The sequence below is a fragment of the Colius striatus genome, chromosome 3 (assembly GCF_028858725.1).
Source record: "Colius striatus isolate bColStr4 chromosome 3, bColStr4.1.hap1, whole genome shotgun sequence".
Lineage (NCBI taxonomy): Eukaryota > Metazoa > Chordata > Aves > Coliiformes > Coliidae > Colius > Colius striatus.
In genome coordinates, this window is record NC_084761.1 from 69,626,060 (window position 1) to 69,654,002 (window position 27,943).

The 27,943-nt window shown below is 41.6% G+C and overlaps 1 protein-coding gene across 1 annotated transcript; it reads right to left on the reverse strand.

The window, feature by feature from the left end:
• Positions 1 to 1,364: 1,364 nt before the first annotated feature.
• CRACD (capping protein inhibiting regulator of actin dynamics) lies at positions 1,365 to 27,420 on the reverse strand. Its single transcript, XM_061992574.1, has 9 exons — positions 27,301 to 27,420; positions 16,193 to 16,357; positions 13,448 to 13,516; positions 12,030 to 12,212; positions 9,627 to 10,378; positions 7,048 to 9,497; positions 5,733 to 5,923; positions 4,548 to 4,713; positions 1,365 to 1,721 (listed from the first exon to the last, which is right to left on the reverse strand). The coding sequence occupies exons 1-9, from the start codon at positions 27,418 to 27,420 to the stop codon at positions 1,561 to 1,563; spliced, it is 4,257 nt and encodes a 1,418-aa protein (XP_061848558.1). The 3' UTR covers positions 1,365 to 1,560.
• Between the last annotated feature and the right edge of the window lie 523 nt (positions 27,421 to 27,943).

Below are 27,943 nucleotides of genomic sequence, written 5' to 3' on the forward strand. Positions count from 1 at the left end.
AACTTCTGCCGACAAGCCCTTTTTGATTCTTGGAACAGGAGGATATGGTGGGTTTTGTTTGGTTTTCTGCATAATTTAAGGTGCTACTTTACTCCTCATGCTGCATACAGCAGTTTGGCTAAAATACTTTCATGAAACCTAGGTGGTATCATTCTACCATGATGCAATTTCTTCTCACGAAAATGTCTCCCTGTATGATGTTTTAGGCTTAAAGGTTCCTTTGAGCCTTATAATTATGAGAAGATGACGTTCAAATTTGTTAAAGACTTCCTTGTAAAACAAACTTGGGTGTCTTTCTTACAAATTTATTTATTAGGGTGCCTTTTTAAAGTGTAGATCTAGGTATTTCTGTAGGATGTTGATGACTGATAGTAAAATTTTTATCACATTATGGACTTCATCCTTTTTTGTAAGAGGGAGGGGAATGAACATTGCTATTTTAGTTACAAGAAGTAATAAAGTGTTCAATTGCCACAGCAGATACCTGAGATAGGGTAAGTAAACTTCATTCTGAAGTGTTCTGGCTGTATTGGTCAAAGTATAGGAAGTTACCTTGAAGATATCTTACTCCACATGAAGTTGCATGTGGAATAAAATCAGGAAGAATGCAGAGTTAAAACTCTTGAGACTCTCACTGACTTACTTAGCTTTCAGTTCTCAGTTAACTTCAGTTCTGCAGGTCTTACTCCTGTGGGAACTTACTGAGACAAATTCTACAGCTACATGTGCACAGGAATAATTGTCGTTATTTTAGTTCCAGTGGATTGATTTGAAGGGCTGATCTGCAGTCACTGTCTCTAGGCATCTTAAATATGGCCAAAAACGAACAGTGATGATCAGAAGCATTGATCCATGGCTTCTTTCTGGTTTTTTTTTTTAATTTTTGTTGAAATATTGGGGCGTTTTTGTTAAATAGGATTGTTTTTGTTAAATAGGATTGTTTTCTTCCTGGGAGTGAGAATATAGACATAGTGTATTAATCCCATGATGAAAGGAATTACCACAGCATTTGGATGGTGCCATCTTTCTGCTTATCATTTGCAGGTGGAATGTTACCTCCCAAAGTTCTTCATTAGGGAAGAAGCTTTCAAATAGCAGGTAGAACTAACAGTTCATACAGTTTAACACTTAAAAAAAAAGTAGGAATAAGGAATAAGAGAAGGGAACATGCAGCTTGCTTTAATTTTCAACAGAGTGTTGAAAAAAAAATTCTGAGATCTAAAATTCCAGAACCCAATACCCACAGAGTTTAAGGAGCTTCTGAACTGAAGTTCTGGCCCTCACTATGATACTTGCTAAAATTTACATCCAGCATCTGAGTATTCTTAAATTTTTGCAAGAGCCTGGCTCTGAAATTGTTGCTGTGACCTTACTTAGCTATTTTGTCAAAGCAATGGAATATATGACTTGAGTAGACTTTACAGTGAGCTAGAGCAAAATGGTAGTCAGTTCAGTTTTCGGTCCTTCAATACATGCACTTTCACTTTTGCCATGTGTAAAAAGCTGAATAAATAAAAAGAAAGCAATTAATAGTCAGCAACAGAGATGTAATTGTACAGTTTACTTGATGATCTGTGGACAGTCACTCCAGGCTTTTGCTTTCCTCTTGGCTAACGCAAGCCAGGCAGGTTCTGTTGACACAGGGTTAGCATCAGGTGTGGAGAATCTCTTGGCCACCTCCTTTGCCAGCGGGGTTGTTGGAACAGAATCCGAAATTTCCACTGTTTTTTGATGGGGTGGGGAAGGGAAGAGAAACAAACGTTAGTTTGAACCCTGTGCTTTATTGCAGGATTCCAGAGACTTTCTTTTCTGTGAAGATGTTCTTCACAGAAGACTTCATACTTATTTCCACCACTTTCAGTTAAATCTTACTTTTTATTCTATTTGCAAAATAATCACGTTAGAAGGAGCCAAGTTTCCTTTTTCAGAGGTGACTCCAAGTAATGTAACTCAGTCTCCATGAGATCCAGAGAAAACATTTCCAATTTGCTACTCCGCTTCTTTACATGCACTATTTCATTACATCTGTAATGTAGCAAACAGTGGGAAATAAAGAGGGAGGGGTTTTTTTCTCTTTGGTAATGCAGCTGCTGAACGCATGTAACCAAATTGTATTCAGTAGGATTTAGGTTCCTTCTTCAGAGGAGAGTTCTTAAATAAGCACTGAGAAGAAAGCAGCCCTGCAGTTTCCTGCCTCAGCTAACCACTCCCATGAGACTACCCTGAAGAAGGAATGAACCAGCTTTCTCCAATAGCTGTTTGTCACATTTTCTTTAAAGTAGTATATTTAAGACAAACAACTGTTTCAGCAAGAAAATGTGTTGATTTTTACCAGCAACTGCAGTGCAGAAATGTAGAAGTACATTGTGGAAGTCGGGTGGGACAGTAAATGAACGTGGTTGAAGACAGCCCTGGTAGAACCAGTCCTAATGAGTTACCTACAGAGTAACTGAAAATCTTAAGTTACAAAATAACTCCTCACTAAATAACCTTACACATGTTATATTTTATGAAACAAAAAGCTATTTTGTTAAATGTTCAGATTCCATCCAAATTACTTTTAGCTGCATTTGAGTTTCAGGTTTTGAACGTTTTAAAAAGCTTTACAATGGCATGGATGGCAAAAAAAATGTTTCTTTCTCTTTTTATTACATCTTTAATCATGTATTTTTAGCTCTGGGTGAGTGAACAGTAGCAGCAGCTACTGCTGGAGACAGATACTTTGAAAAACTAATTATTTGAAAGGTTATGATAATTTTTGCTATTTTAAAGGTTATAACCGCTTATCAGTTCCTGTTGTACAAGACTCAAGTGCAAGTCTGAAATACAGCAACTCCTTCAAGTTTTGGGTAGTTTTTTTTTAATGTTCTTAGAGGAAGACTCGGCAAACTTTTATTTGAAACATGTTTTAGTCCTGACTTTTGCCAGAAATGCTCTCCTAATTGTGGGATCCCCAAATCATTGTCATCATCCATAATAAATAAGAACTTGCATATGGTACATTTGTGCAATTGATAATGGCTGCCTGCCTCCAAATGTAGCCATTAATCACACAGAAGTCCAGTCACTGTTTCCTTTAGGGCCAACACAGTTCTCTGCTTTCACTACAGCTAACTCAAAATTGGTAATTCTTCAATTTCCTCCTGAAATTCTCATTTTACTGCAGGCAGGCAGACCAGGGGTAAATTGGGTTTTGGCCCTTCTTTGCTTTAATTTGTCATCATCTACTGTGCTAGAGTTTGACTTCTGCTAGAATTGACCATGCACAGAGTTACATCACACTACTGAATTCTTCCTGGTAGGGCTGCAGTAGAGCCCTTGTACAGGTTGTCAGGAACGCTGTAAAGCTGCTGCAGCTGCCTACCTCCAAAGCCAGTTTGGCTCACAGGGAGCAGGAAAGTTTTGAGCCATCTGTATGAGATCTTAGAATGGTTTGGGTTGGAAGGACTGCAGTGGGGACATACAGCTGCTGAATCAATCAAATACGGGCATGAATAGGAGTTGTTCAGCTTCAAACAGTCTGTAACGTAGGAGCAGCACTGTTTTAGCCTTTACTGTTAGAGATCAGATAAACAAATTAACCTCACAGCTTTCAGCAGTTGCATTTCCTCGTTCTTGGCTCTGAACAGTAGCCAGGGCTACTGAATAGATCCAGCCAACACATGGATTTGCTTTTAAAGAAGGTCACGCTATTTACTGTTCAACTTGTAAAAAGGTTTCCTCAACACCTGTCTGTACTCTTCTCCAGAACCTTTTGCCTAGAACTAATGTTGGCTAGAGAAAGATTAGACAAGTCTCTGTTTCAACAATCACCTTATACCGCCCCAAATATTATGCCCTTGGGGGAAGTATTTGTTTTCAGGTGCCTGCCTTTTGAATATTGGGCTTAACTGAAGTGACAGATGAAGTTGTAGGTTCCAACTTTCCATACCAAATACCTGACTGTGAGGGAGAAGTCGTAAATTCAAAGAGACAAGCTACTTTCAATTGAAGTGATTTGATTTTGCCTTTTTTAACGAAATAAGAATACTCAGTCCAAATATTCTGGGGTGAGTATTTCTCTTTGGCAAACCTGGAGGCGTGGGAACACAATATGCTTCATTTCCTACACAAACACACTTTGTATAAGCACCATTCCTCCTCTGCGCTAACCCCCAACCTAAAGGCAAAAACAGTACTGCAATTGCAATTTACAGTAAATCAAATCCCCTTAATGTGCATTAGTCATGTTCTAAATATATGTGGCTTGGGGAGACAGCCTCATTTTCTTAACTTAAACTGGAGCAATTCTAAGGAAATGCAATAGTGTAAACTTAATAACCTGAGGAACGTGGTAAAAACCTGTTGAAATTATGTACTTCCAGCGTAATGGCCAGCACGTGAGACTGGGAGAAGTGGTGTTGGTCTGTGCTGAAAGTAAGTGCATTTGTAATTCTAGGGGTAATACACGAGGGGGAAAAAAACCCATTCTTTCACTTTCTCAAAAACATGCCATACCCCTTCTGAAGTGCAGTACTTCTAGAGTAAATCTGAATCTGTCACTGTACCTGTCACAGAAGTTGGAAGGGTGTTTGACTTTTTTAGTTGCTCTCTTCTCTCTAGTCTTGACACAGAAGTCTCAATTTTCTTCTCCCCTTCTTGAGTTGTAGATTTCTGCAATGTGCTTGGTTTGCTGCTGCTACCTTTATTATCTGACTGATTGCTTACAGCAACCTGGAACAGAGAAGGAAAACTGCTAAATGAGAAAGTCTGTCAGGTAATGGCTACAAGAAAGAGATGTCACACTTGATGCTTTCATTCACCAGCATTCCTTAACATTCCTTTCTGGCAAAGGATCAAAGAGTTATTAGAGACTGTAGGAAAAAAAAACCCCAAAGTTAAATTTGTCATGTTGCCATTTTAGTTCAAAATAATGAACTGCCAGCCCTACCTGTTAAATACAGCACTGAAATACAGTGTGCATCTGTGAGCAACTTCACACCCACTGCTCCCTCCTTTAACCAGTTATCTACGTCTGTAATTATGCACGTCTCCAGAATGAGTCTCATAACAAACATCAAAATACACTTAGTTATCCACATAATCTCCCTTTTACCATCTGTGGTTTCTACCTACAGCATCACTGTTTTCTGATATTTGTGTAGCACCACTTCTATACTGTAAGCAGAAGCGTTTTCCTTACTAACAGAAAACCACAGTGATACTTGAATTTAGCGCTTGCTTTAGGCATTTGGATGTTTCACGTGACAGTTCATTTCTTCAATTTGTCCACATTTTAGCAAAATAATACATGTTACAGTAAAAATAAAATCAAATTCACTAACTATATTCACTATATTCACTGTTAAATGAGTATCTGTCCTTCCCCAAGCATTAAGGCTTAACATTTTGTTTACTCAAGCTTTCAAAACCCGTGTTGCTTACAATTTTTCTCTTCTATCACCTGCACGGTAGTTGTCCCTGTGATTTCCATTAACTCCCACCTGATATTAAGGCATCAGAGTTTACACTAAAATTGGCCCTCTATTGCACTGTCCTTCCTCCTGGAGGTCTCAGTTTTGCAAAAGGGAACTTGAAACCTGTAGCCTACTTTTTACTCACTACTGTCACTTTTGCTTTTATTGAAACCTTACAAACACAAAGAAGTAATTTCCTTCACATAGCAGAACCAGCTAACACTTATAATTATGGCATCAGTATTTGTAATAGGCAGGTTTCAAAAGACTGCTTACATTTTCTTTAGCCAGCCTCTCTGCTTGCTTCGCCTCTCTGGCCTGCCTCCTCTCTTCCCTCGTAGCTTGCTGCTCACGGAACCCCTTCTGCTTTTGCAGTGCTAACGTAATCCAAAGCGGCTGGGAAGCTTCAACTTTTTCCATCAACTTCGAGCCATCTAAAGAGTGCCTGCTCTGGAGGACGGGCTTTTCTGAAAGAAAACATGACAAGAATTGGTTGAGTAATGCACATCATCTCTCGTCTCAGGCAAACCCATCCGACTTCTGTGCCTGGTGCCAAATCGGAAGTGGCTCAGCCCATTGAAGTCGCGCCATTCACACACCTTCAGGGCTTTATGTCAAATCTTGAGGTGTGAGCATTGGACATTCTGTACCCAGCACCCAGCATAGAGCTGTGAGTGGCATGGAGCAGTAACTGGGCTGTAGTGGTGCTCCTGCAGAGCTCAGTGGGCACACAAACCCTCAACTGGCCTGGCTCTTCCTCTCCCAGGTTGGCAGCTCTGCCTCCAAGGAGTTTCCATAAATCCTCATTTAAAAATGGATGTGAAGGGGAAAAGCGTAAAAAAATTGTAAAAAACTAAGCAGTAATTTCACTGAGATATGGTTTTAGAAGTGTCCTGATGCTTGCAAAATTAAAGAATGGAAAAAAAATCAGGATTTCCCAATTAAATGCTGAATTCCTGCCTCACTCTTCTGAGTGTCCTTACACTGAAAGGGTAATTTTTCCTCTTGTACAGAATACTATTTCAGGACACAGGGGCCTTCAACTCTCCTCTGAAGAGCTGCTATAGCTACTGTAATTGTTTCTGCTACTGACGAGTGCCTCTGGAATGCAGACTCCTGTGCCCAGCGATACTGGGTTAGACAGAGAATTTGCCCAGGATAGGCACTGTAAGTGGACCTAGACCGTAGCGGTTTTAAAGCTAGATAATATTCCCCTAAAAACCAGAAACAGTATTATGTAAATTATAAAAATGACTCCCTCTGATGACACCATTACACATGGAAATACAGAGTCCCTCTTCTGACTAATGAGGTAATATCTCCACCAAGGAAGACACCCACACCTCAGTTACCTCCTTGAAATTGACTTTAAGCAGGTCACACTGGTCATGCTGAGTTGGTGTTTTCCTGAATTGAACTGTGGGGATGGCAAGTCCCATTCATTCAGACAAGTGTAAGCAAAGTAGTGGTACCTCACAAATAACATGCCATGGAAAAATCAAGGCTTAAGACCAAGTATCTTCCTCTGGACCTCCAGTATCTCATTTTGGAAACACAGACTGTTACTAAATGACCTTTGAAAAACACATACCTTTCTTTAATGGCTCGGGCTTCTTCTCATTTTTTTCTCTCCATGGAATACTTAAAGATGGGAAAAAAGACTTCTTTTCTCTGACTTCCTCCTCTTCATTTTTGTATTCACTGGATGGTGCAGGGTGCACTGCACTTGCTCTCTCTTCTTTTCTCCAGCCACATTCTGATTCGGCTTTAACCAGCCTCTGCCCCAGCATATCAGCTAGGTTTGATCTGTTCATTTTAGAGAGAGGAGATGACGGTGGGGTCTGGCTGGCGGGCTTTGGAGCTAAAGCAGGTTTCTGTGGGACTGGTGACTTGGACATGGGTTTCTCACGAGGGGTTAGAGCACTCTGGACGGGGGCTGGGGGGACCACTGGTGTGCCTGTTGGTTGTGAAATTTCCACCACAGTAACCGAAGAGTCTTTTGAGTCTTTGACATTACCAGGGACGTTCGTTCTCCCTGTGCCAGGGGAGGTACTCTCTTGTGGAGCAAAAACAGAGGATTCTTTCTCACCTTCAGCTGTAACCAGGGGGTCGGGCACACCATCAAAACTATCTCCTGCACTGTACCTTTTCTTTTTCCTCTGCTCTGCCTGCTGATCATAATGGAAACGCAAAGAGTAGTTTGTTCTTCGTAACTTTATCCCAAAAGGAGAAACATTTTCTTCTCCATTGGGTGCTGGTTTATCCACTTTTTTGGTGCTGTTATTCTGCTGACTTTCCAGAGCACTAGGAGGTTCTGGCTGGGGTGATTCTTTACCCGGAGAATGTGGAAAACTTGGAACAAGGAAAGATGGAAGGTCTTTTGCAAATTTACAGCCTTCTGTGTTGTCTGTCATTTCACTACGGCTTTCCATTTTTTCCTTAGCCTTTTCAGCCGAGTTATCCTTAGAAGTGGAAGTCACATCCTCCTTCAAATCAGCAGACGAGCCAGTGATTCTCTCCAAAGGAACCGTTTCGTTGCCTTTTGCCACACTTACGTTCTCAGCATCCAAACTGCTTTTTGAAGCTTCTGAAAATTTCTGCCATGCTGGTGTTATTGAGAACTTTGCATTGGCAGAGAGGGTTTTCCTCAAGTTGCCATGGGGAGCACCCCGTCCTCGGGGTGTCCAGTCGTCGCTGTGTCTGCAGACGCTCACTCGGTCTCTCTCATTGTATTTGCTGTTCTCTGCATTCTTGAGGATCCTGGAGCGGATCGAGGCCCACTCGGCCAGCACGGCCTGGCTGTGCAACGTCTCCTGTGCGTATTTCATTTTACTGCTGCTGGGTTTGGCACCCTGGGTTTTTTTCTGGGCCTTCTCTGGTGAAGGAATATCCACATTCTTTCTCTCCTCTGTCAAGCCAAGTAAGGATTTACAAGCTGTGTCCTTTATCTGGTTCAGGTTAACTGCTGTGCCACACAGCTGTGCTCCAGTAACCAAGATGGCTGTATGGGGCACACACACGGATGCCGGGAGGGTATGAGAGCCCTTGCTGGCAGTGTGCATCCTGCAGTCTTTGATGGCTGGAGAAGAGAGCCCTGCTCCTTTGACAGGCATCACTGGACTCAAATTTACTTTCTGAAATATGATCTGTTTATCTCCAGAAGACACTTGAAATGTGAAGGGTCTAGATGCAGTTTGTCTTTCATCTACCTCTTGCCACCGAAGTTCTTCCCCTAGCCGCTTCTGTTCCTGAGCCTCAACTTCTCTCTTCAGTTTCTGGGCTAGGATGTCTTCTGCTGTTTTATTCCCTTTTTCTGGCTGTTTGAGTTTTTGGGATCTTGATTCCTCTTGCAGCTTCTCCTCTACCAGATGCCTATCATCAGTCCCTCCAGAACACAACTGATCCTTGTCCTGTTGCTGTTCCAAGGATTTGATTTGTTGGTTTTGCTGAAGATCTTGTCCTTCTGTGTCTATCTTCTGCTCTTCCAGCTTATTCCATTCTTGTTCATTTTGCTTCTTTTGCAGCTTCAGTTCATCTTGTGGCATACAGTCTGTGCTTTCCAAGTGCATTTGTTTTGTGAGCTTGTGCTTTCTCTGCTCTTCCCATTTCTTTTTCTTATCTATTACTTGCTGTGCTTGTTCCTTCTCTGTCTTTTCTCCTTTCTCCTTCAAGCTCTGCTGTTGGTCCTCCTGTTTCTTTTGTTGTTTGAGCCTCTCAGCTTCTTTCTCCTGCTTCAGTTTTATTTCAGCTTCTTGAAGCTCTTTCTCTTCTAGTTCCCGTCTTTGTTTTTCTTCCTTATTTTGTTCCTTGAGCTCTTCTTGTTCCTCCTGCCAATTTCTTTCTTCTTCCTCTTGACACTGTTTTTCAATCTTGTTTTGCCTTAATCCTTCCAGCTCTAGCCTCTTCTCCTCCAGCTCTCGTCTCTGTTGCTTTTCCTGTTCCTTGTGACTCTGCTCTTCCCATTCCTGATGCTTCTGCTCCTCTAACTTCTGAGGCCTTTGTTCTTCACATTCCAGGTGCTTCTGCTTCTCCAGCTCTCGTCTCTGGTCCTCCTCCTGTTCCTGGGGCTTCAGCTTCTCCAGCTCCTGTCTGTGGTGCTCCTCCTGTTCCTGGGGCTTCTGCTTCCCCAGCTCTCGTCTCTGGTCCTCCTCCCGTTCCAAGTACTTGCACTCCTCCAGCTCTTGTCTCTGTTGCTCCTTCCATTCCTGCTTCTGCTCCTCCAGCTCTTGTCTCTGCTGCTCCTTCCATTCCTGCTTCTGCTCCTCCAGCTCTTGTCTCTGCTGCTCCTTCCATTCCTGCTTCTGCTCCTCCAGCTCTTTTCTCTGCTGCTCCTTCCATTCCTGCTTCTGCTCCTCCAGCTCTTGTCTCTGCTGCTCCTTCCATTCCTGCTTCTGCTCCTCCAGCTCTTGTCTCTGCTGCTCCTTCCATTCCTGCTTCTGCTCCTCCAGCTCTTGTCCCTGTTGCTCCTCCACCTCCTTTTGATTCTGCTTCTCCAGTTCCAGGTGCCTCTGTTCCTCCAGCTCTTGCCTCTGTTCAGCTTCCAGCAGTCTTCTCTCCTCTTTATGGCATGTCTGCTCTTCTGTTTTCAAAGATGTCCCTCCTTCAAGGAGATGCTGTCTCCTCTCTTCTTCACGCTTTCTCTCCTGCTCTTTCTGCATCTGCTCAAGTTCTTGGCACCTTTGTTCTTCCATTTCTCTTTGTTCTTCCATTTCTACGATCTGCCTTATCCTCTCAGCCTCAAAGATCCCCCAATGATCTTCAATTCTTTTCTCCTCTGCCATCTGAAGCTGCTTGTGCTCATCTCTGTTCTGGATTAGTTTGTCTGCTATGATGTGTCCATTATAACCTGGGTATCTGTCTCCACACAGCTCGGTATCTAGGTCATCTGGCTCAAATTCTGTTATAGTTAAACTTTGTGATCCCTAAAATTGGGAGAAAAGTTTGGAATTACTGAATACTGCCTGTATTGGTTTGTAATTCTTCACAGTGAAAAATCAATCACTTGCAAATGCAGAATAACTTTTTTTTTGAAACAATGATTTAGATCCAGAGCCAACACACCCATCCTAATGTGTGGGACACATCACCATAAACCCCATGGCTCTCACCTACTTGGATGGTAGCCTTTAAAAGAAAAAAAGGAAGCATTCCAACAGTGATAACAGCATAACGCTAAATATTGAATCACCACTTGGCTTACAGGAACTAATCCAGACTGAGAGCTGCCATTTCAAATTTACAGGAGGCCAAGGAACAGAGCACAAGTTTCATATACCTTCATATACTTCTTCATATACTTAGAACTCCATCCTTTAAGCCTGAAATAATTAGCACTTGCTGAAGGGCATTGTTTTGCCAGTTCTTTCATGGCAAATTTAGCTGTTACTTGCAGAGACAGAAGCTGTTGCCTGCAGAAAAGAGCTCTGCAGTGCTAGCCAGGAAAGAACAGTGCTCAGGGAAACAGAATTTGGTTGCTTTTCACAAATCCTAACCAGGATTTTCTCCTCATTGGCTATGCTGGGACTCTAGCTCTATTGCAGAAACTGTAGGACCATGCACAGACAGAGAACCTAGAGCTCCCCATTAATACTACACTGCACTGCATTGAGGTGTGTGCCAGCTGCTGACTGGCTCTCTTCTCTGTGCTTGCCCCACAGCCCTGGCGTGTGGGTGCAATACCTGCAAGAAACTGAATGCAGATCTTCTTCACAGACATGGTTTGAAGATAAGCTGCACCTGAAGAGTGATTCCCAGCACTTTCTGTGAGGCAAGCAGCTTAGCCAATGCCCTGTCTAGCAATCACTTGTTTAGCCATCGTTTGGCTCCACTTAAACAGTCTGTATAAACAAGAGGTTTAAACTTAATATCTTCATTGCAAGAGTGTTAAATGCAAGGACAGTGGTGTGGAAGAAAGGGCAGTGGCCTTTCGTGAACCCTGTATTAGGGCTGAATAGTCTTGATCCATCTACAAGCACTAGTAAGATGTCAGGATGCAGTAAGTGAATAAAGCTGGAATTTGCTAACTCACTCCACAGCTGTAGCAAGAGCTGTGGGACTTAAGTCTTAGTGTTTCTTACCAGACAATGATGCCGTCACTGTCAGAACGCAGGCCAGTTTTAGAGACTCTAGTTTCTTTCCCAACCAAATCTTGCACTTTGATCAGCTATACCAGAGCAGTACTAACAGTGGCAGACATCCTTCAGACCTTTATGACCTTTGTTTTTTTTACCAGAAAAAGTAGACTCAGAAAGTAGTCCAAATGTAAAATTCACTTCAGGAAGCGCTTCAGGCTTAAGCAGCATTTGTCTCAACTGGCTACATTAAAACTTCTTTTCACCTTGTCTCCAGCTTGGGTTTCATCTTTAGGTCTCTATCTTGATTTCAAGACAAAATGAAAGAAGGATGCATTTTGTTTTGACTTGAAGATATGAGATTTGTTGGAGAAGCTTTGATTAGCTACCTCAAACAGGTTAATCCTCTGCCTATAGCTACTCCTGGTGCACTCAGTTATGGTTATCTTGTACCCAGCTTCAAAAGCAAACCCCCTCCTTTGTTTGACCAGCGAATCAATACCTTCGTTAATCTCTTGTGCTTTCTTGACATCCTCTGCTTTTTTGGCTTCACTGCCAGCTTGTGCTTAGCTGCACTGTTGTCCAAACGAGCAACAGCCTGGGGAACTGCATCCAAATTGATTGTTTCAATTGTGCCAGAACAGGAAAATTGTCTTTTTGGCCGAGATGATTTGACTGGAGTGACCTGTTTGTACCACAAACACAAGAAGCTATTATTAAGCTATTTGTTCAATTAAAACAAACAAACAAATAACACACAAGCCTTTGCAGTTCTGAATTCAATGGAGTTATTAATAGAGAAGTTTTCAATTATAGAAGTCATGAACTTTAGACATCAAAACTTACAGCTGTAATATTTTCCTCTTTCCAGTACTACATGTTTTTATGCTTTTTACTTAAAAATTACTTAGACTATTCTAACTGAGGGGTTTTTTTTCACAGTTTAGCTCCACTCTGAAGTTGTTTGGAATGGGAAGGGCAGAGGCAGTTTTAAGCAACTTCCAAAGCTGAGACATTTTAAAGTTTGCTTACCATGGAAAAAAATACCTGCATCTTTAAACAATTTAGATCATACACTTTATGAAAAAGGAAATCAGATGGACTTATCTAAGCATTGTAACAGAACAGCTACAGAGCTGTACTATCTGCATGGGAGATGACTATGGTATTGGATCTCAGCTGGCACAGTGAAGGAAAACCTTCCCTCCACAGTCAGGCGGAGTTCTCCAAAGAACAGAAGAAAATAAAATACTGGCTTTGATTGTGCTGCTTTTTTTCCTCAAATATTTGGGTTCAGAAAGTGCAAATAGAAGCAAAGTGATTTAGTGAGGCATCGCTCATGAATAAATACAGTGGAACTGTATGTCTAGACGAGCGAGAGTGAGTCTGTTATCAGTGTCTCTCCTAAGTCACTGCGCTATCTTCCTGAGGTTTGTATTTAGCACAATCCAAGTGGAAAAAGAAGACAGAAAAAAAAAAAGAGGAGAGAAAACATTTTCTGTAAGGAATGAAAGTCACATACATTGTTTTCAAGACAGGTTTGTAATCTTCTGAGGTTAAACATATGCTAATCGGGGAACCAATTACTTAAAAGCTGATGGAATGTTTTGCATACGCTTATTGAATTACATGTAGGCATAACAAAGTAGTAGAAGTACTTATGAAAATTATGGCTCCATGATTAATATATCAAATGCAGGAATGCCGCAAGACTGGCAGAGACTAAGTCGCATCGTTTCCTACAACCAGCTCTCACAGATTTCTCAGTCTTACTTATTGGTTACTTACTAGCCCCAAAAATGTGCAATGTCCACAAAATCTTTGAAACAACAAAGTATGTATTAAAGCAAAATCTGTCAAGCTTTTAGTAACTAAAATTGCAAAGTAACTTGGTGCAAACCAAGTGTAAGAGTTTTTTACCTTTTCTTCCATTTCATGTCTTGTTTCAGGCAAAGTCATTGTTCTCAACAAATGTGGAATATCAGTGGACTAAAAAACAAGATTACAACAGCTAGATATTAAACTGTAAAAGATTTAACAAATACAGTTCAAAGGACTTGTGAAATCACACATGTTAGGGTAGGATTTTTTACCATGTTTCCTGTCACTGCAGGACAGATATGGAATGAGCAATTCTTATTCCCTACATTCTATGAGTTTCACTTTACTGCTTCTTGAATCACTACTGTCTATACAGAAGCAGCTACTGCTATGAGACACTACAAAAGGCAGAACGAAGCTGCCGTTACGGGATAACCAGGTTCCAAATGAAAAGCATAGCTTTGTAGGATTTCAAGCAGTTCTTAATAACTGTTTTCTCCCGACCTACACCTAAAGAAAAAAATACAGGAACCTGATGGGGCATTACCTCTACTGCAAGGAGCTTCAACTCCAGGTTCCTGTGGACTCTTCTCCTCACAAAGCAAACCACCCCTCCTCGAGCAATTGAAGCCTATCAGTCACCAGGAGTCCTTAGCTGCCGTCCTTCTCACAGCCCTCTCACAGGTGTGGATTTTTAAGGAGTAGGAGTTGAAGCAGCATTCATCACACCCAGAAAAATTGATTTTAATGGTAACACAGTATTACTAATGGTAACACGGCCTAATGAATGCTGGGATCCCATTACACCAGGTGCACATGACTGTTAGCATAAAGCCTAAAAAATCAACGTTACAGATTACAGGTTAAATGAAGGCCAGAACTTTTGCTACCGATCCAAGTTACACAAGCGACTCAGGAACCTTATTTGAAGTAAAGCAGCACTGTGCAGCCCTGGACACCAACTCCTCACAGAAGCTATTCTCTTCCCCCCAGGACCTACATAGATAAATACACAGCAGAGCTATGAAGCCAACAGGAGAGACTGGAGCAGAAACCAGGCACATTGGTGCACTGGTCGTGCGCCAGAAATCTCTGATAAAGAAAGTAGTGAATGGGGTACAGAAAGAGAAGACAAAAGTACCGAGTGCTCTGGCTGACCCCGTGCATGCAGCAATGGTTTGTTTGTGTCTCCAGTCTCCTCCAGGTAGGGATGTTTGCTCCCACGTTATTTGGAAAAAGAATTATGCAGAGGGGCATTCATTTTGTTTTAAAAACTGATATTTTAAAAAGTAGGTGGTAGGGACTATATCTCTCCTTATCATACAAAAAATGCTTTAGAGTTGTTTTAGTGCTTGAATTATTTTCTCCTTCAAACTGGAGGTCATTAGGTGACATTTGAGTCTCCTGTAAGATGCAGAAAGAAGGCTGTCTGCAGAGACTGTGTGTTGGTCTCAGACACAGAGTCTCACCTAGTACCAAGGTACAGAGCCAAAACCCGTCAACGGTCCCACTGCACTCTTTGTGCTCTGAGGCATGCAGGATGCTCTTGATTCACCTTAATTGATTGCTTCACAAGGGTATATTTGTGAAGCAGAAAAATACACTTTGCTTTGGCTTAGCTTTATGGAGCAGTGGCACAGGCTGCCCACAGGGGTTGTGGAGTCCTTCCTTGGAGGTCTTCAAGACCTGCCTGGACATGTTCCTATGCAACCTGATCTAGGTGACCCTGCTTCTGCAGGGGGGTTGGACTAGATGATCTCTAAAGGTCCCTTCCAACCCCTACCATTCTATGATTCTGTGATTCTTCCAGAGTGCAGAGAGGGAGGCACAAGTGTGTAGGCCCTACCCAAAGCCTGGCTCCCAGACAGATCCTACCACAGAGATGAAGGAAGTAGTCACAGAAGAGGTATGTTGACCCTTGGAAGACTCGTGAAGAATTCAGGCTATCTCAGCCACAGACCTCCCTTCTGTGTGTTTGGCTGAATATAGGTATGAGCTGCAGAGGACATCTAGTGCCTTGGCCTTTTGCATGAGGGCGGGATCATGCCTCAGCATCCCTCCAGGATCTAAAGGACTGTAGGTGCATGGTGGGCTGTTCTGTGCCCTCCCCAGTTCCCAGACACAGCCTCCTCCAGTCAGGGAAGAGAGTCTCTCTGTCCCCTGCACTCACTTCAGCCATTACAGTGACACACAGAACCAGTCTTGCCTTAGAGGATTTCCAGAGAGCTTCCATCACCTACTGTGTTTCTTCACTGTTTGAACGAGACCCTTCAGGACACCTGAATGCCCACAGTTCCTGCTGTAAAAGTCAACATGGATCACTGGAATGATGACTTGAATTACCTTGGACATTTGGATTTAGGGAGCATTGTCAAAATGTTTCTCCCCTTTCTTTGGCTCCTGTCTATGAGAAGCATGGATATTTACTCAAAGACCCAGGATTTTATGGATTTAGGCTCCAGAATCCCTCTTATTATGGAATAATTATCCTTTTTGCCATTCGACACTGTGCACAGCTTTCCATGTTGGGAAGTCTATATGTCAAGACGTTTTCCGTCCCAGAAAAATTTCCTGTCTTCTAGCTACACTGTGAGCGGCGTTTGCACTGCCAGAAGCTCAGAGCAAACCTTCCAACCAATCATTCTGTGGGACCTGGCTCAGGATGCCAAAAGCACATGCTTCTAACCAGTCCAAAGAGCATGAGCTGAGACAACCCGCCCACATAAAGCAGCCTACATAAAACAGCTCAGCTACACCTCATTGGAGACATCTGCTATGCCCCAGTGAACTTTACAGGTTTGGTGCTGCTATAATGCCAGAAATACATCGATTTAAAGTACTTACTTTATTACCACTGTCTGAGATCACTGTGTCCTGCTGAGTATCAATCTCCATGGGGCTACTCAGCAACACATCCTCTTCTATACTAGCATTTGCCTCTCCCACTGTCCTCACAGGAACTGTCATTTGCGGAGGCTGCCCAAATTTTATATTCTTGGCCAACTGTTGCTGAAAAGTAAGAAAAAACAACACAAAAAAGTAGTAATATTATGAGGAAAATAAGCCAAGTCTAGCATGCACCCTTTTTCCACCTGAAAGCTGCACAGAAACATTCCGGGCAACTTATATGACTCTGGACAAAAAAATACCCAATCAACTTGAGTTTCGCATTGCTGTAACACGATGGGCACTCCCTTTCCTTTGTCCCCACAAAATGACCAAGGTCAGAAATTTACTGCATAAATTCTGGTTTTGGATGATGAGCTCGTCAGCGTTGACGACTTCTGCAAACTTACTGTGAATTTTGAAACATTGTTTTGTTAAAAATCTGTGTCCTAGATTAAGACTTTGTTTGCAAAACCTAATCCTGAAGCCTTGCTGTTTGAAAGAAACAAGATTATGAACCAAGTGTACACTGAGAAACTAAAAATGCCCCCAAAGATGACCTTTTTCTCCTCCAGCCCCCAAATGCTGTATCTCATGTATCTGTAGATCTTAAAGATATCATTATTGTAAAATGATTAATTGTAAGTTTTAAATGTTAAGGGTTTGGCATAACCCCTTCTTAGAAGAGGCAAATTCTCAAAGGAGGGGAAACTCACTCTCTTTCAGATGCTCCATCTCATAGGAACAATACACAAACTCATGCTGGCTCACCCTCATGTGCACTGTCACATCACTGCTTTTGCACAAAGAAGTTTGTGCTGGGGAAATGCAGCAGATGAATGGATATAAGAGCTTTCCCACCATACAGAGTTTCCCTGTAGAAGTAATCTTCTCTCCACAGTTACAAGAAAATACTCTTGAATTATATCACATGTAAGCTGAGTAAAGCAAGTAGCACATAGCAATAGTCTTCTGGTAGAGTGAATTAGATAAATTACAGCCCTGGCTACTGCAGAGACACATACCCTACAGTCTTTGAATGTGAGCTTTTTGCTGAAGAGTTAGAAGAAATTATCTAGAAGGAGCAAACAGAGCAAGGTATAGATTTTCTTCTTGAAATATTTTAGGGAATTATTCTCAGTTAGAAAGGAAGAGACTGTGGAGTTATTTTTCTGCTTTCTCCTCATGTACAGAAAATTCTTCACAGGGGATCTCCTATTTCTGTCTCATATTATTGTGAACATCTACAGCTCAGCAACACTCAATTTGACTGCACCTTCTGTTCAGTGGAAATGTCAGGTACATACACAGACCTCTGACATGAGTTTGCTGCTGAGAACTGCAGAAGACTGAAGCATGTAGAATGTAGAACAAAGATTTATTTTTCCTCCTACACAGAATCAGTAGCACAGCTTAGGTGGGCAGCTGGCAAGGGAAGATACACTTAGTACCAGTGGATGGACATCTAAAAGGATTCAGGTCAGATCAGTCTCGCTTGCCATCATTGCTCAGTAGACTAGACTCTTATATAAAGCTTATCCATATTATGCCAGAACATTCCCAGATTTCTGTATTGAACTATTAAGACAAAAAGTACATGCGGAGACTTCTCACAATCAGGTTATTAAATGAGAATGTCTCCTCATCGAGATACGCATTATTTGTGCCCATTTAGATTTTGGCTGAAAGAGATGAAACCCATCCAGCACATCATTTTGGCACAGTGGGCAGTTCTGAATGGCAGAGTCTATTCCCACCCAGATTACTGGGAGTTTCACCAAGGCCTCCCAGGATTTCATGTTAGCAGTGCAACTATCTGACTACAAATCTTCCATTTGCATTACATAAACGGGAGCTGGAGAGACCAAATGGATCTGCATCAGACAGTGTGAAGATTGTAATTATTCTGCTCTGTTCCTCCAGGTCCTCTCTCTGACTCTAGTAGGAAATTGTTTTAGGATAATAATTTCAGCTTTTTAATTTAGTAATGTGTTTTCTAATTTGAGGTTTATCCTTTCTTCTTCCTAAAGTCATGGTCCTATACAAGCAGTTCTCCCAGGCAGAAAACTGCAACCATCAGCAGTACCTGAGGAACTATTTGAGAAACTAAGAAGGTGTGCATCTGTTCCACAGTGAGAACAGAACCCTATTTGCTTGCAGTGCATTTTGGATGAAGGGATGGTATGTTATTCTCTTGACCTTCTGACCAAGTCTTTAATGTAGTGTGTGTGCAATGCACAGTGGGAGTTGTGTGGTGATGGAGCTATTGTGGAGACTGGTCTGTGCTTGAAAAAAGAATGGCCTTTTTAACTGTCATCAAGTATGCTTGAGGGCTCTGCTGTAAAAATGTGTACTTGTGCATACAAACATTTAAATTCAATATTTGCAGGAAGCAGACTATCCTCAATATTTATGGACTACACACAGTATGTTGTCTTTAAAATATTACTTCAAAGTTTTAAAGGTTCATTTGCATAAATTAGTTTGAAGACTGAAAAAGAAACTCTAACAGTCCTCACATTCCTTCTAGGACAGAAGGCTCTTCTATCATTTATTTATTATCCTTTTTGGAACAAATTTAGCTTAAAGAAAACCCACCACTAATAGTTCTCCACTAACCACTTCTTTTCAGTGTGTTCTAATGTCCAAAGCTGATGCTGAATACCAAATGTCAAAATCTCAAGTACCTTATCGTTACCACTGTGCAAATTCATTCTTACTGCTTTCCCAGAGCAATGTTAAACCTGTTCCTTGTTCTTTTTACAAATGTCCTTACACTGTAACTACAATGCCATTATCCTCTGTCAGAAAACATTTATGCAGATAAATTCCTTATCAGATCAATCATAAAAACCCTAAAAAAGTATCATCCCTGAAAGAAGAAAAATCCTACAACTTTTGCTTGGAAGAACACACAAGGCAGTCCAATCCAGAGATAGAGAGAAACATTCATTTAAGCTGCAAGGTCAATGAGAAGAGGCCATGTACCCTGAAAAGAAGCACCTGCTTTAAATTTCTCAAAAGTTTCAGTTGGACACATATTTCTGAACACACCACTAGAAATCCTCTGTACTTGAGAATTTTCTGTGCTGACAGCACGCAGATGATGGTTGCTTAAGGACGACTGTTTGCAACGCTAGTCATCAGAAGTTGCAGGCATGACCTTTTGTTCTTCTACCGATGCACAGTCATGTGTTTAAATACCCTTTCAGAAATCTCCAGAGACAGATATTGGTCTCAGTTAAATGACTCTGCTCTCTTTGGGTTTATGCAAGAAGACTTGTAATTTAGCAGACACAAATTCCCATCCTGCTCTGAAATCTAGCTGTCAGTTAGAAGCAAAAGAAAGGAGATGAATGTTCCCCACCTTCAACTTCTGCTTCCCACCTTAGCTCTAATGGGCTTTCCCTGTCCCTTAGTTTGCAGACACTGGGCAGGTATTTCCACAGGACTCACAAACCATTCTCAGCTCTGCATCAGCACAGCGACCACATATGACAATTACGCCATGAAACAGCGACCATGGGGACCACACACATAGGGAAGCTTCAGAACAGAATCACAGAATCTGAAGGGTTGGAAGGGACCAGTCCAACTTCCCTGCCAGAGCAGGACCACCTAGAGTAGGTCACACAGGAATTCATCCAGGTGAGTTTTGAATGTTTCCAGAGAAGGAGACTCAACAACGCGTCTGGGCAGTCCATTCCAGTCTCCTTTGTATTTCTTTGGAACCTCTTGTGTTTCAGCTTATAGCCATTGCCCCTTGTCCTATCATTGGACATCATTGAGAAGAGCCTGGCTTCATTCCCCTGACACTCACCCTTTTACATTTTTTTGAGGGGCCTAGAACTGGACACAATATTCCAGATGTGGTCTCACAAGGGCAGAGTAGAGGGGGTGGAGAACCTCTCTCGACCTACCAACCACAATCCTTCTAATGCACCCCCCAAGATGCCATTGGCCTTCCTGGCCACAAGGACACATTGCCAGGTTCATCAAGCTGTGCTCCAAACCATGTTTGTGTCACCTCCAAATGTTTTTCTGTAACATTTGAGAGGTGCATGAGTGTTTGCCTATTCGCACCCAACCCAGGTGGCTATCACTGTGGTGTCATTCAGGGTGAGGTAAGAGGCAGGACCACACGCCTAATAAAGACGCAGGAATACTGGGAATTTACCAAAACAATGAAGTCTGCACCCTTCCAGTTTTTAGTCTTCCTTGGTAATAGGACCATGACACAGATCCACTTTCACTTCATACAAAACAGTTTGCTAAAATGTGATACTATTTTACTGACATCTTTACTCCAGCTTACCATTAGTAACCTCAGAAATCCAACTCCTGAGTTAAATTATAAGTCTTAAGTATAACTCCTAAGTTAAATTGCTGTGAATTTGTGGGCACCTGCAGCAAATCAAAATCTTAGACTTTCAAAGCACTCTTTGTGTCTGCATAGGAAACGCCATAGAGCAAACTTTCCATATTAAGCAGCAGAGAGCCCACATCGGGCTGCACATTTCCTCTTTCAATTCCAATTTGGCTCCTCTTCTGTGTACATGCCCTTGAAATTCTACTTAGAATCACAGAATGGTAGGGGTTGGAAGGGACCTTTAGAGATCATCTAGTCCAACCGCCATGCAGAAACAGGTTCACCTAGATCAGGTTGTATAGGAACATGTCCAGGCAGGTCCTGAAGACCTCCAAGGAAGGAGACTCCACAACCCCTCTGGGCAGCCTGTGCCAGGGCTCCATCACCCTCACAGTGAAATAGTTTTTTCTTATATTTAAGTGAAACTTTTTGTGTTCCAGCTTCATCCCATTACCCCTTGTCCTGTTGCTAGCTGCTATAGAAAAAAGGGATGTCCCAACCTCCTGACACCCACCATTTAGATATTTATAAATGTTACTAAGATCTCCCCTCAGTCTCATCTCCAGACTAAACAGCCCCAGTTCCCGCAGCCTTTCCTTGTATGAAAGATGTTTCAGTCCCCTGATCATCTTGGTGGCCCTGCGCTGGACTCTCTCCAGAAGTTCTCTGTCCCTCTTGAGCTGAGTAGCCCAGACCTGTACAGTCTCTCAAAGTGACTTAAAAATCAAACACCTTGGGAACATATAAGGTCATGGACTGCCTCGTACTGAGATTTTCCTTGTAAACACTCCAACAATTTCGTGGCATCTGAAGACTTTTTGAGTCAACAGCCAGTTAAGAAATTCTCTTTTATGAGTTTGTTAGGCTGCTCTTTGAACTTTTACAAATTTTTAATGAATAACAGTGCTGTATGACAATGAGTTCTAGAGTCCAACTATGAATAAAGAAATGTTTGGTTTGGTTTGAAAGTGTTACTAGTTTCAGCTGATGCTCATGCTCTTCTCATGCTGTGAGAAAGACTGAATAATTGTCCTCTATTCATTTTCTCAATCCCACTCATTATTTCATGCATCTGCATCATATTCTCTTATCATTTCTTTTCTAGGCTGAAAAGACAGTTTAAGTAATTGTTCTTTCTATGGAGGTGAGTCCACGTCTTTATTTAAACGGGAAAATCTGCAGCATATCTAAACAAGCAAAACACCCCACATAAGCAACTTTTTTTTTTCTTAATCAAAGAGAGAATAAACTGAATCAGGAAAGAAGTTATATTGATATAGCTTAAGGCTTTAGAAAGTAAACTAGATGTAAAAAAAATCCCATGTAAACCTACCAAAAAGGCAGAAAATAAGAAGTATTACCACAAGTGTTTTGGATATATGATGCAGGGATTCCACTTTCCATTGCTGAAGGAGCATGAGGTTTGGGGCATTACACTTTAGGAAACATTCTGGTAGAGCACAAAACAGATTAATGGTAAAGAAGCAGACTGTTTATGTATCACTAGAGACATGTGTTTGCAGCAAGTCCAGAAGCAAATGAAGATTTTGGTATATAGTGGCAATGGACCACTTACAGATGCTCATGAGTTACAGTAAGACTTTTTGGAGAAGTCTGAGGCATGTTACCTGAATCTCTCCTTGCAGAATACCAAAAGCAAAGCAGGTATGAATAAGAAAAAAGGAAGCTCATTACTAGGGCTTAATATGATGATGCAAAAAAGGAGATCTGTCTCAGAAATGCTAGAATGATTAAGAAAAAATTCACTTTATAAAGTGAAAAAAGTTGTCAAATATGAAGAAAACAATTAGGCTGAAGTGGCACTAGAAAATACTGGCAAGAAAAACAAATTGTAAGAAATGCAAAGGTGGGCAATCACACAGTAAAAATTAACTCTGGAATCTATAAAATGCAGAGTATCAAGCTAAAAGAGAATATATTTGAGATTTAACATATGACTTTGTAGTCTTGTTGAGATCTGGGCAATATCAAGCAGAAGCAATGGGAATGCATGGTAGAACACAGATGTGCAATGTGGAGTAAGGGAAACACCGGCTTCACCATTAGCTAACATACATTAAATGACTAAAAGAAATGGGATTTGAAACTGAATAGTTATTAGGTTTGACAGGAAGAAAATGATTGTGGAAATTCATCATTACAAAGCCAGGCAACAGTGAATTTAAAAAGTAGTCCTTTTAGAATTTGACAAAGAAGTCTGTATTCCCAAGATACATTTTATCGTTATTCGTATCTGTGTAAATGTTTTACAAATTTACAGAGCAGAGGGTTTGTTTGGTTTAAACAAAAGACATATCCCAGAAGTTCCTATGCCATAACCCATTTGCCACAGTCAACCCTTACTGTTTCTTGCAGGTAACTGCCATAGCCTCATGGATGTCAGATGACACAAGATACTTTCAGTGAAGGCAAGAGGTGGAGGACAAGCTGTTCTCCTGCCTCCAGAGGTAGCAGCAGTGCTACACCACAGTATAGTCTCAGCAAAAGGCAGATAATGGCTTAGACACATCAAGGTACTAATGCTCAAGACAAGTTTCCATTTTACTTGCTATAGTTTTTGTGGGCCTGAAACAAAATCTGTCTTCTGTTCATTTGTGTGGAACGGTTTTGGTAATGAGGGAGAGGCTACAAGGGTGGCTCCTGTGAGAAGCTGCTACAGACTTCCTTGGATAAAGGTCTGACCCTCCTCCAGCCAAGGCCGAGCCCATTAGGATGGGGGTAGCGTCTCTGAGACAACATTTAAGACAGAAAAATCTACCTGCAGTGGAGTGAAGGAGTGAGATGGCAGAGAAACAATCACACAGACCCCAAGGTCAGTGAGGAAGAGGGGGGAGGTGTGCCAGAGCAGAAAAAAACCCCACGTTAACCTATGAAAGGGAAGGATGTAAAAACAAGCTCCCAGAGATTCTTCTGGGTTTATTCTGATACCCTGCTAGACTTAGATTTTAAACATTCCTGTGTCTCATTCACAGTCCTGTATGAGAGATAAAGCAACAGATCCCAAGAAACTATATGGGTTCAGCACCAGTGCCTTGATATCATCTCTTTGTGGGAGCAGGTTTAGGCTGGCTTTCTACAGTGGATATTAAAAACTAGGTAATGATAATCTCAGCACATTCAAAAGACAAGGAAAAGACTGCTTTTACAACAACAGGTAGCTTGAGCCAACACAAAATAACTTCAGGATACACACAGGCCACTGGAGGTTAACAAGTCAGGCTTTTCTCAGCCTGACCTTTAGCACACACTAGAACCTTTGCACATCACCAAATCCATTTATAGAAAGCCTGATAAGATGAATGCTGCCAATCTGAAAATCAATAACAAGAAACGAGAGTTACTGCAGAAAGACCTCATTTACCTTGCACATGTAATCAGAAAAAGAAAATGCCTACAATAAGAAGCTGAACCGGTGCATACACTGTCCACCTGCCCAGGCTGCTACAGAGTTTTCCATCACTATACATTTTTTGTGGGTTTAGCAACACTCTAAAGCCAGCAGAAACGCAAGGCGATAAGGGGGAAAAACTTTGGTGGTCAGCAGAATGAGATCCAGCCCCACCAGTATGAAATGGCTTACATTTCTACTCTGATTTCACAGCCCTTTTCAACCACGCTCTCAGTTGAGCTTGTAAGCACAGCCTCTTCCAAAATAGATCTAAGTTTTTCAGGTCCCTTGATATGTTCACTGTATCACAACTAAAAAATCCTGAAAAAGGTTAAAATCCGCAGAGCTTTTGATCTCCATTTGGAACACAGCAAGATCAGAGCCAGCACTGGGCATGGAATCCTGGCAACGTTTCATTACTGAGGAGCATCTTGCCAGGCAAATGGAAACTGGAGATGTTGTGCTTCCACTGTGACACACAAGCCTGGACAAAGCCACAGTAATGCTGGTGGTGTAACCATGATTCGGGGCCTGGAACTGGCACAAATTTTAAGGAGTATGGTTGTTAGGGCTAGGACAAAGGTTGGACTTGATGATCTTAAAGGTCTCTTCCAGTTGAAACAATTCTATGATTCTATAAGTTTTAAGGAGTTTTTAAGTTTTAAGGAGTGAGGTGCTTTCAGAAGAGATGACTGTCTCTTGTTCCACCACCTGAAGAAAAACCAACATTCCCAGCGGGAGTGAGCTTGCAGAAAAAGATTCTCAAATTAGACACAAGCTTCTGATAACTGGAGACCAAGTATCAGTGTTTTTTCTGTGACTGCAAATTCATGCAACAAATACAGTCTCCCTTTAGAATGCTACTACAGAAGAAAAAGGATGGAGTATGGAGTGCATAAAACCTTCAGACAGGAATGATGGTCCAAATAACTGGTCAAATCTGGGACTTAACTCTAAGGTCAACCTAAAAACGTGTAATTGGATTTTGGCATGATCTTGTCCTAAACCTCATGGAGCAGTTGCAGAAATCATGGCTAGATAAATGGGGACAGTTATGTGCTGCACAGCAGGTTTTGCAGGTACTATGGAGTTATGAAAAAAAAAATCTACAGACATTTGGATTCATTTACAACTTCTGTGTAAACATGTAAATAGTTTAAAATGTTATCTACAATATATTATGCATTCGCCTTCTGACTGAATGAGTTGCTCTGTGCATCTCCATCATCAGTAGATTGGGAAAAGCCGAATCAGGGATGTTGTTACAAGCTGGGCTGCAGCTGTATTAAAATGATAAAATGTAATACTGTCCTTCAATTTTAAATCAGAAGGTAATCACACTTTTGACATCAGGCAGCTGAAACAACACTCTCTTAAAATACAAGCAGTAACCACACCAAAGAAGGGCTTATGCAGAGTTTACACGAGCAAGAGTGTATCACTGGCTATTTTTTTGTTACTTTCAAGGGTGACTGCTTTTGCTGTAATTCTCTTGAGTGATCATTTGCTTAGTGAAGGTGGTTGTTTGCAACTGCAGTAACTACTTTTTATCATGTCTCTGCGTTTAGTGAGGACAATAATTTCTACTGAGAATTTTAAGGTCTTTGGAGTTTGGAAATTATAGAAGCCACTCATACAAAATGAAAAGTTATTTAAAGAAAAGCTCAGGTACCAACGCCAAGACAACAGATCCAATAGACATGGAGGGCAACACCTCCCTGCAGAAACCAGTGAGCTTGTATCCAAAGGACACTCCAATGAGTTGAGCATAGGGCTACACAGATTATTAGTGAAGTGGAACATTTCTCTTATGAGGAAAGACTGCAAGACTTTGGGCTGTGCAGTAGCCAAGAAAAGAGAAGACCAAGGGGGGATCTTATCAACACTTACAAATACCTAAAGGAAGAATGTCAAGGGGATGGGGTCAGTCTTCTTTTCTGCAGTGCCCAGTGACAGGACATGGGGAAATGTGCACAAGATGGAACACAGGAAGTTCCACTGGAACATGAGGAGAAACCTCTGTCCTGTGAGAGTGAGGGAGCCCTGGGACAGGCTGCCCAGAGAGAGTGTGGAGTCTCCTCCTCTGGAGGTTTTCAAAACCCTCCTGGACACATTCCTGTGTGACCTGATTAAGCTGGACTTGCCTTAGCAGGGTGTTGGGTCCCTTCCAACCCCTACCATGCTGTGATTCTGCAAGACAGGTACAGCTACCTCACATCTTTGCTTGAAGTCAGCAACCATTTAAAATATAATGGTTTCTAGCCTGGAAAGTAGCGTGCACTGAATCTATCTGACCCAGGGAAATTCAAGCTGAAAAACCAGCACAGAGAAATTGGAGCTGTCCTACTGTGGTTTCTACTTCAAAGTTCATCCACAGTCAGCACAGTTAACGCTGTTCAGGTGCTCTATCTGATCATCCTGAAGGTCGGACCTGTCTACCGTGCATAATCTCTCACTCACCAGAAAAGATAGACCATGGGTAGACTTTGGAGGTAAAAGAAATCAATGGTATTTTACTAGTGAGCTACAGGGTAATGGCACCTGCACAGCATTAAAAATTCAACACTTAACAGGATATGTCAGCATCCTGAGCAATAAACGGAATCGTGCTTGTGCAGGACATCTCATTCAAGGCCTAGAAAGGCACAGAGCTGGGAACCTCACAGATCTACAGGAAGTAAAGAAAAAAACCAGCTAGAACCCTAATAGGATAGAATTCTGGAAAAGAAAGTAGGTCATGTAAAGCTCTTTAGAAGCAAACAAACAGATGTGTTGTTTATGTGGTTTCTTATTGCTGTTTGCTTTGGAGAGGTAAACATATTATGAGAACCACGAGAATCGCTGAAAGGACAGGGAGAAAAAGGAGAAAAAAAAATCTAACATATATAAAAGGCTAATTAAATCAACTTTGCAAGGAAGTGTCCCTCTGCATACCATCTCCTGCCACCAACACTACCCTTACTTTCTGTCACTCAGTAGTGTATCCTTATGTCTCAGGTGTACATACTAGGACATAACAAAACCATGAGTTCAGTCCAAATGAGTTCCACAAGATGCAGACATTTCTGCAATCTGCTTGCAGCATCACTGCTGTACTTTTCAAAACCAATTCTTAGATCTTCTACAGATTCTCCAAATTATTTTCATGGCTTTTGGCCATACTACTTACACAGCAGAGAAACCTCCTGAGGTTACTGAAAAAGCAACTCACCTTTATCCACATATAACACATTCTGGAGAACGTTTTCCTCCACATTTGAAATATTTTACCCACTTAAAATTTCTTACCTGAAGAGTTTTGACTTTTCCTAAAACGTTCTCCTGTGACATTGCTTGAGTGGCCTGTTCACTCTCTGTTCTCCCATCGGGTATAAAAATACTGTCATGGGAAAAAGCTCGACTGCCCATAGAATAATGGGAGGACCTGGAAAAAAACAGTTACAAAGGAAATGAGCACAGCAATTAACTTATGAGAGTGACATCATAGCTGCCCTGGTGTATAGATTTTCTCTCTCTCTTGCCTTCTACACAAAAGCTGTAAACATTCTCAAAAGAGAGGTATCCAGACACGTTCTGTTACCAAAATTACATTATTCCTTCACATATTTCCTCCTTGGAAGAACATGGAGTGGGGTGTTTTTAACAGGCACATTGAGAAGCTCAACTGATTTTTCCTTAGAAGACTCAAGACTAAATGTTACTTTTAGGATCCAAAGTGGATGATGATGATGCATACACTGCCAGACTGTGTACTTAAAGCCTGCATTCGTGCTTAGTCCCAATGCTTGGGAACTGCTGTCATTGTTGGTCAGACAGCAGGTCCCAAGCAAAAGTAGCTCTATAACACAAAAAGAGGTAATAAACTCTAGTGACTTGCTTCTGAAGAGCTACCTTGCCTAGCTGTTGCTTGGTTGTTCCTATCACTATGATT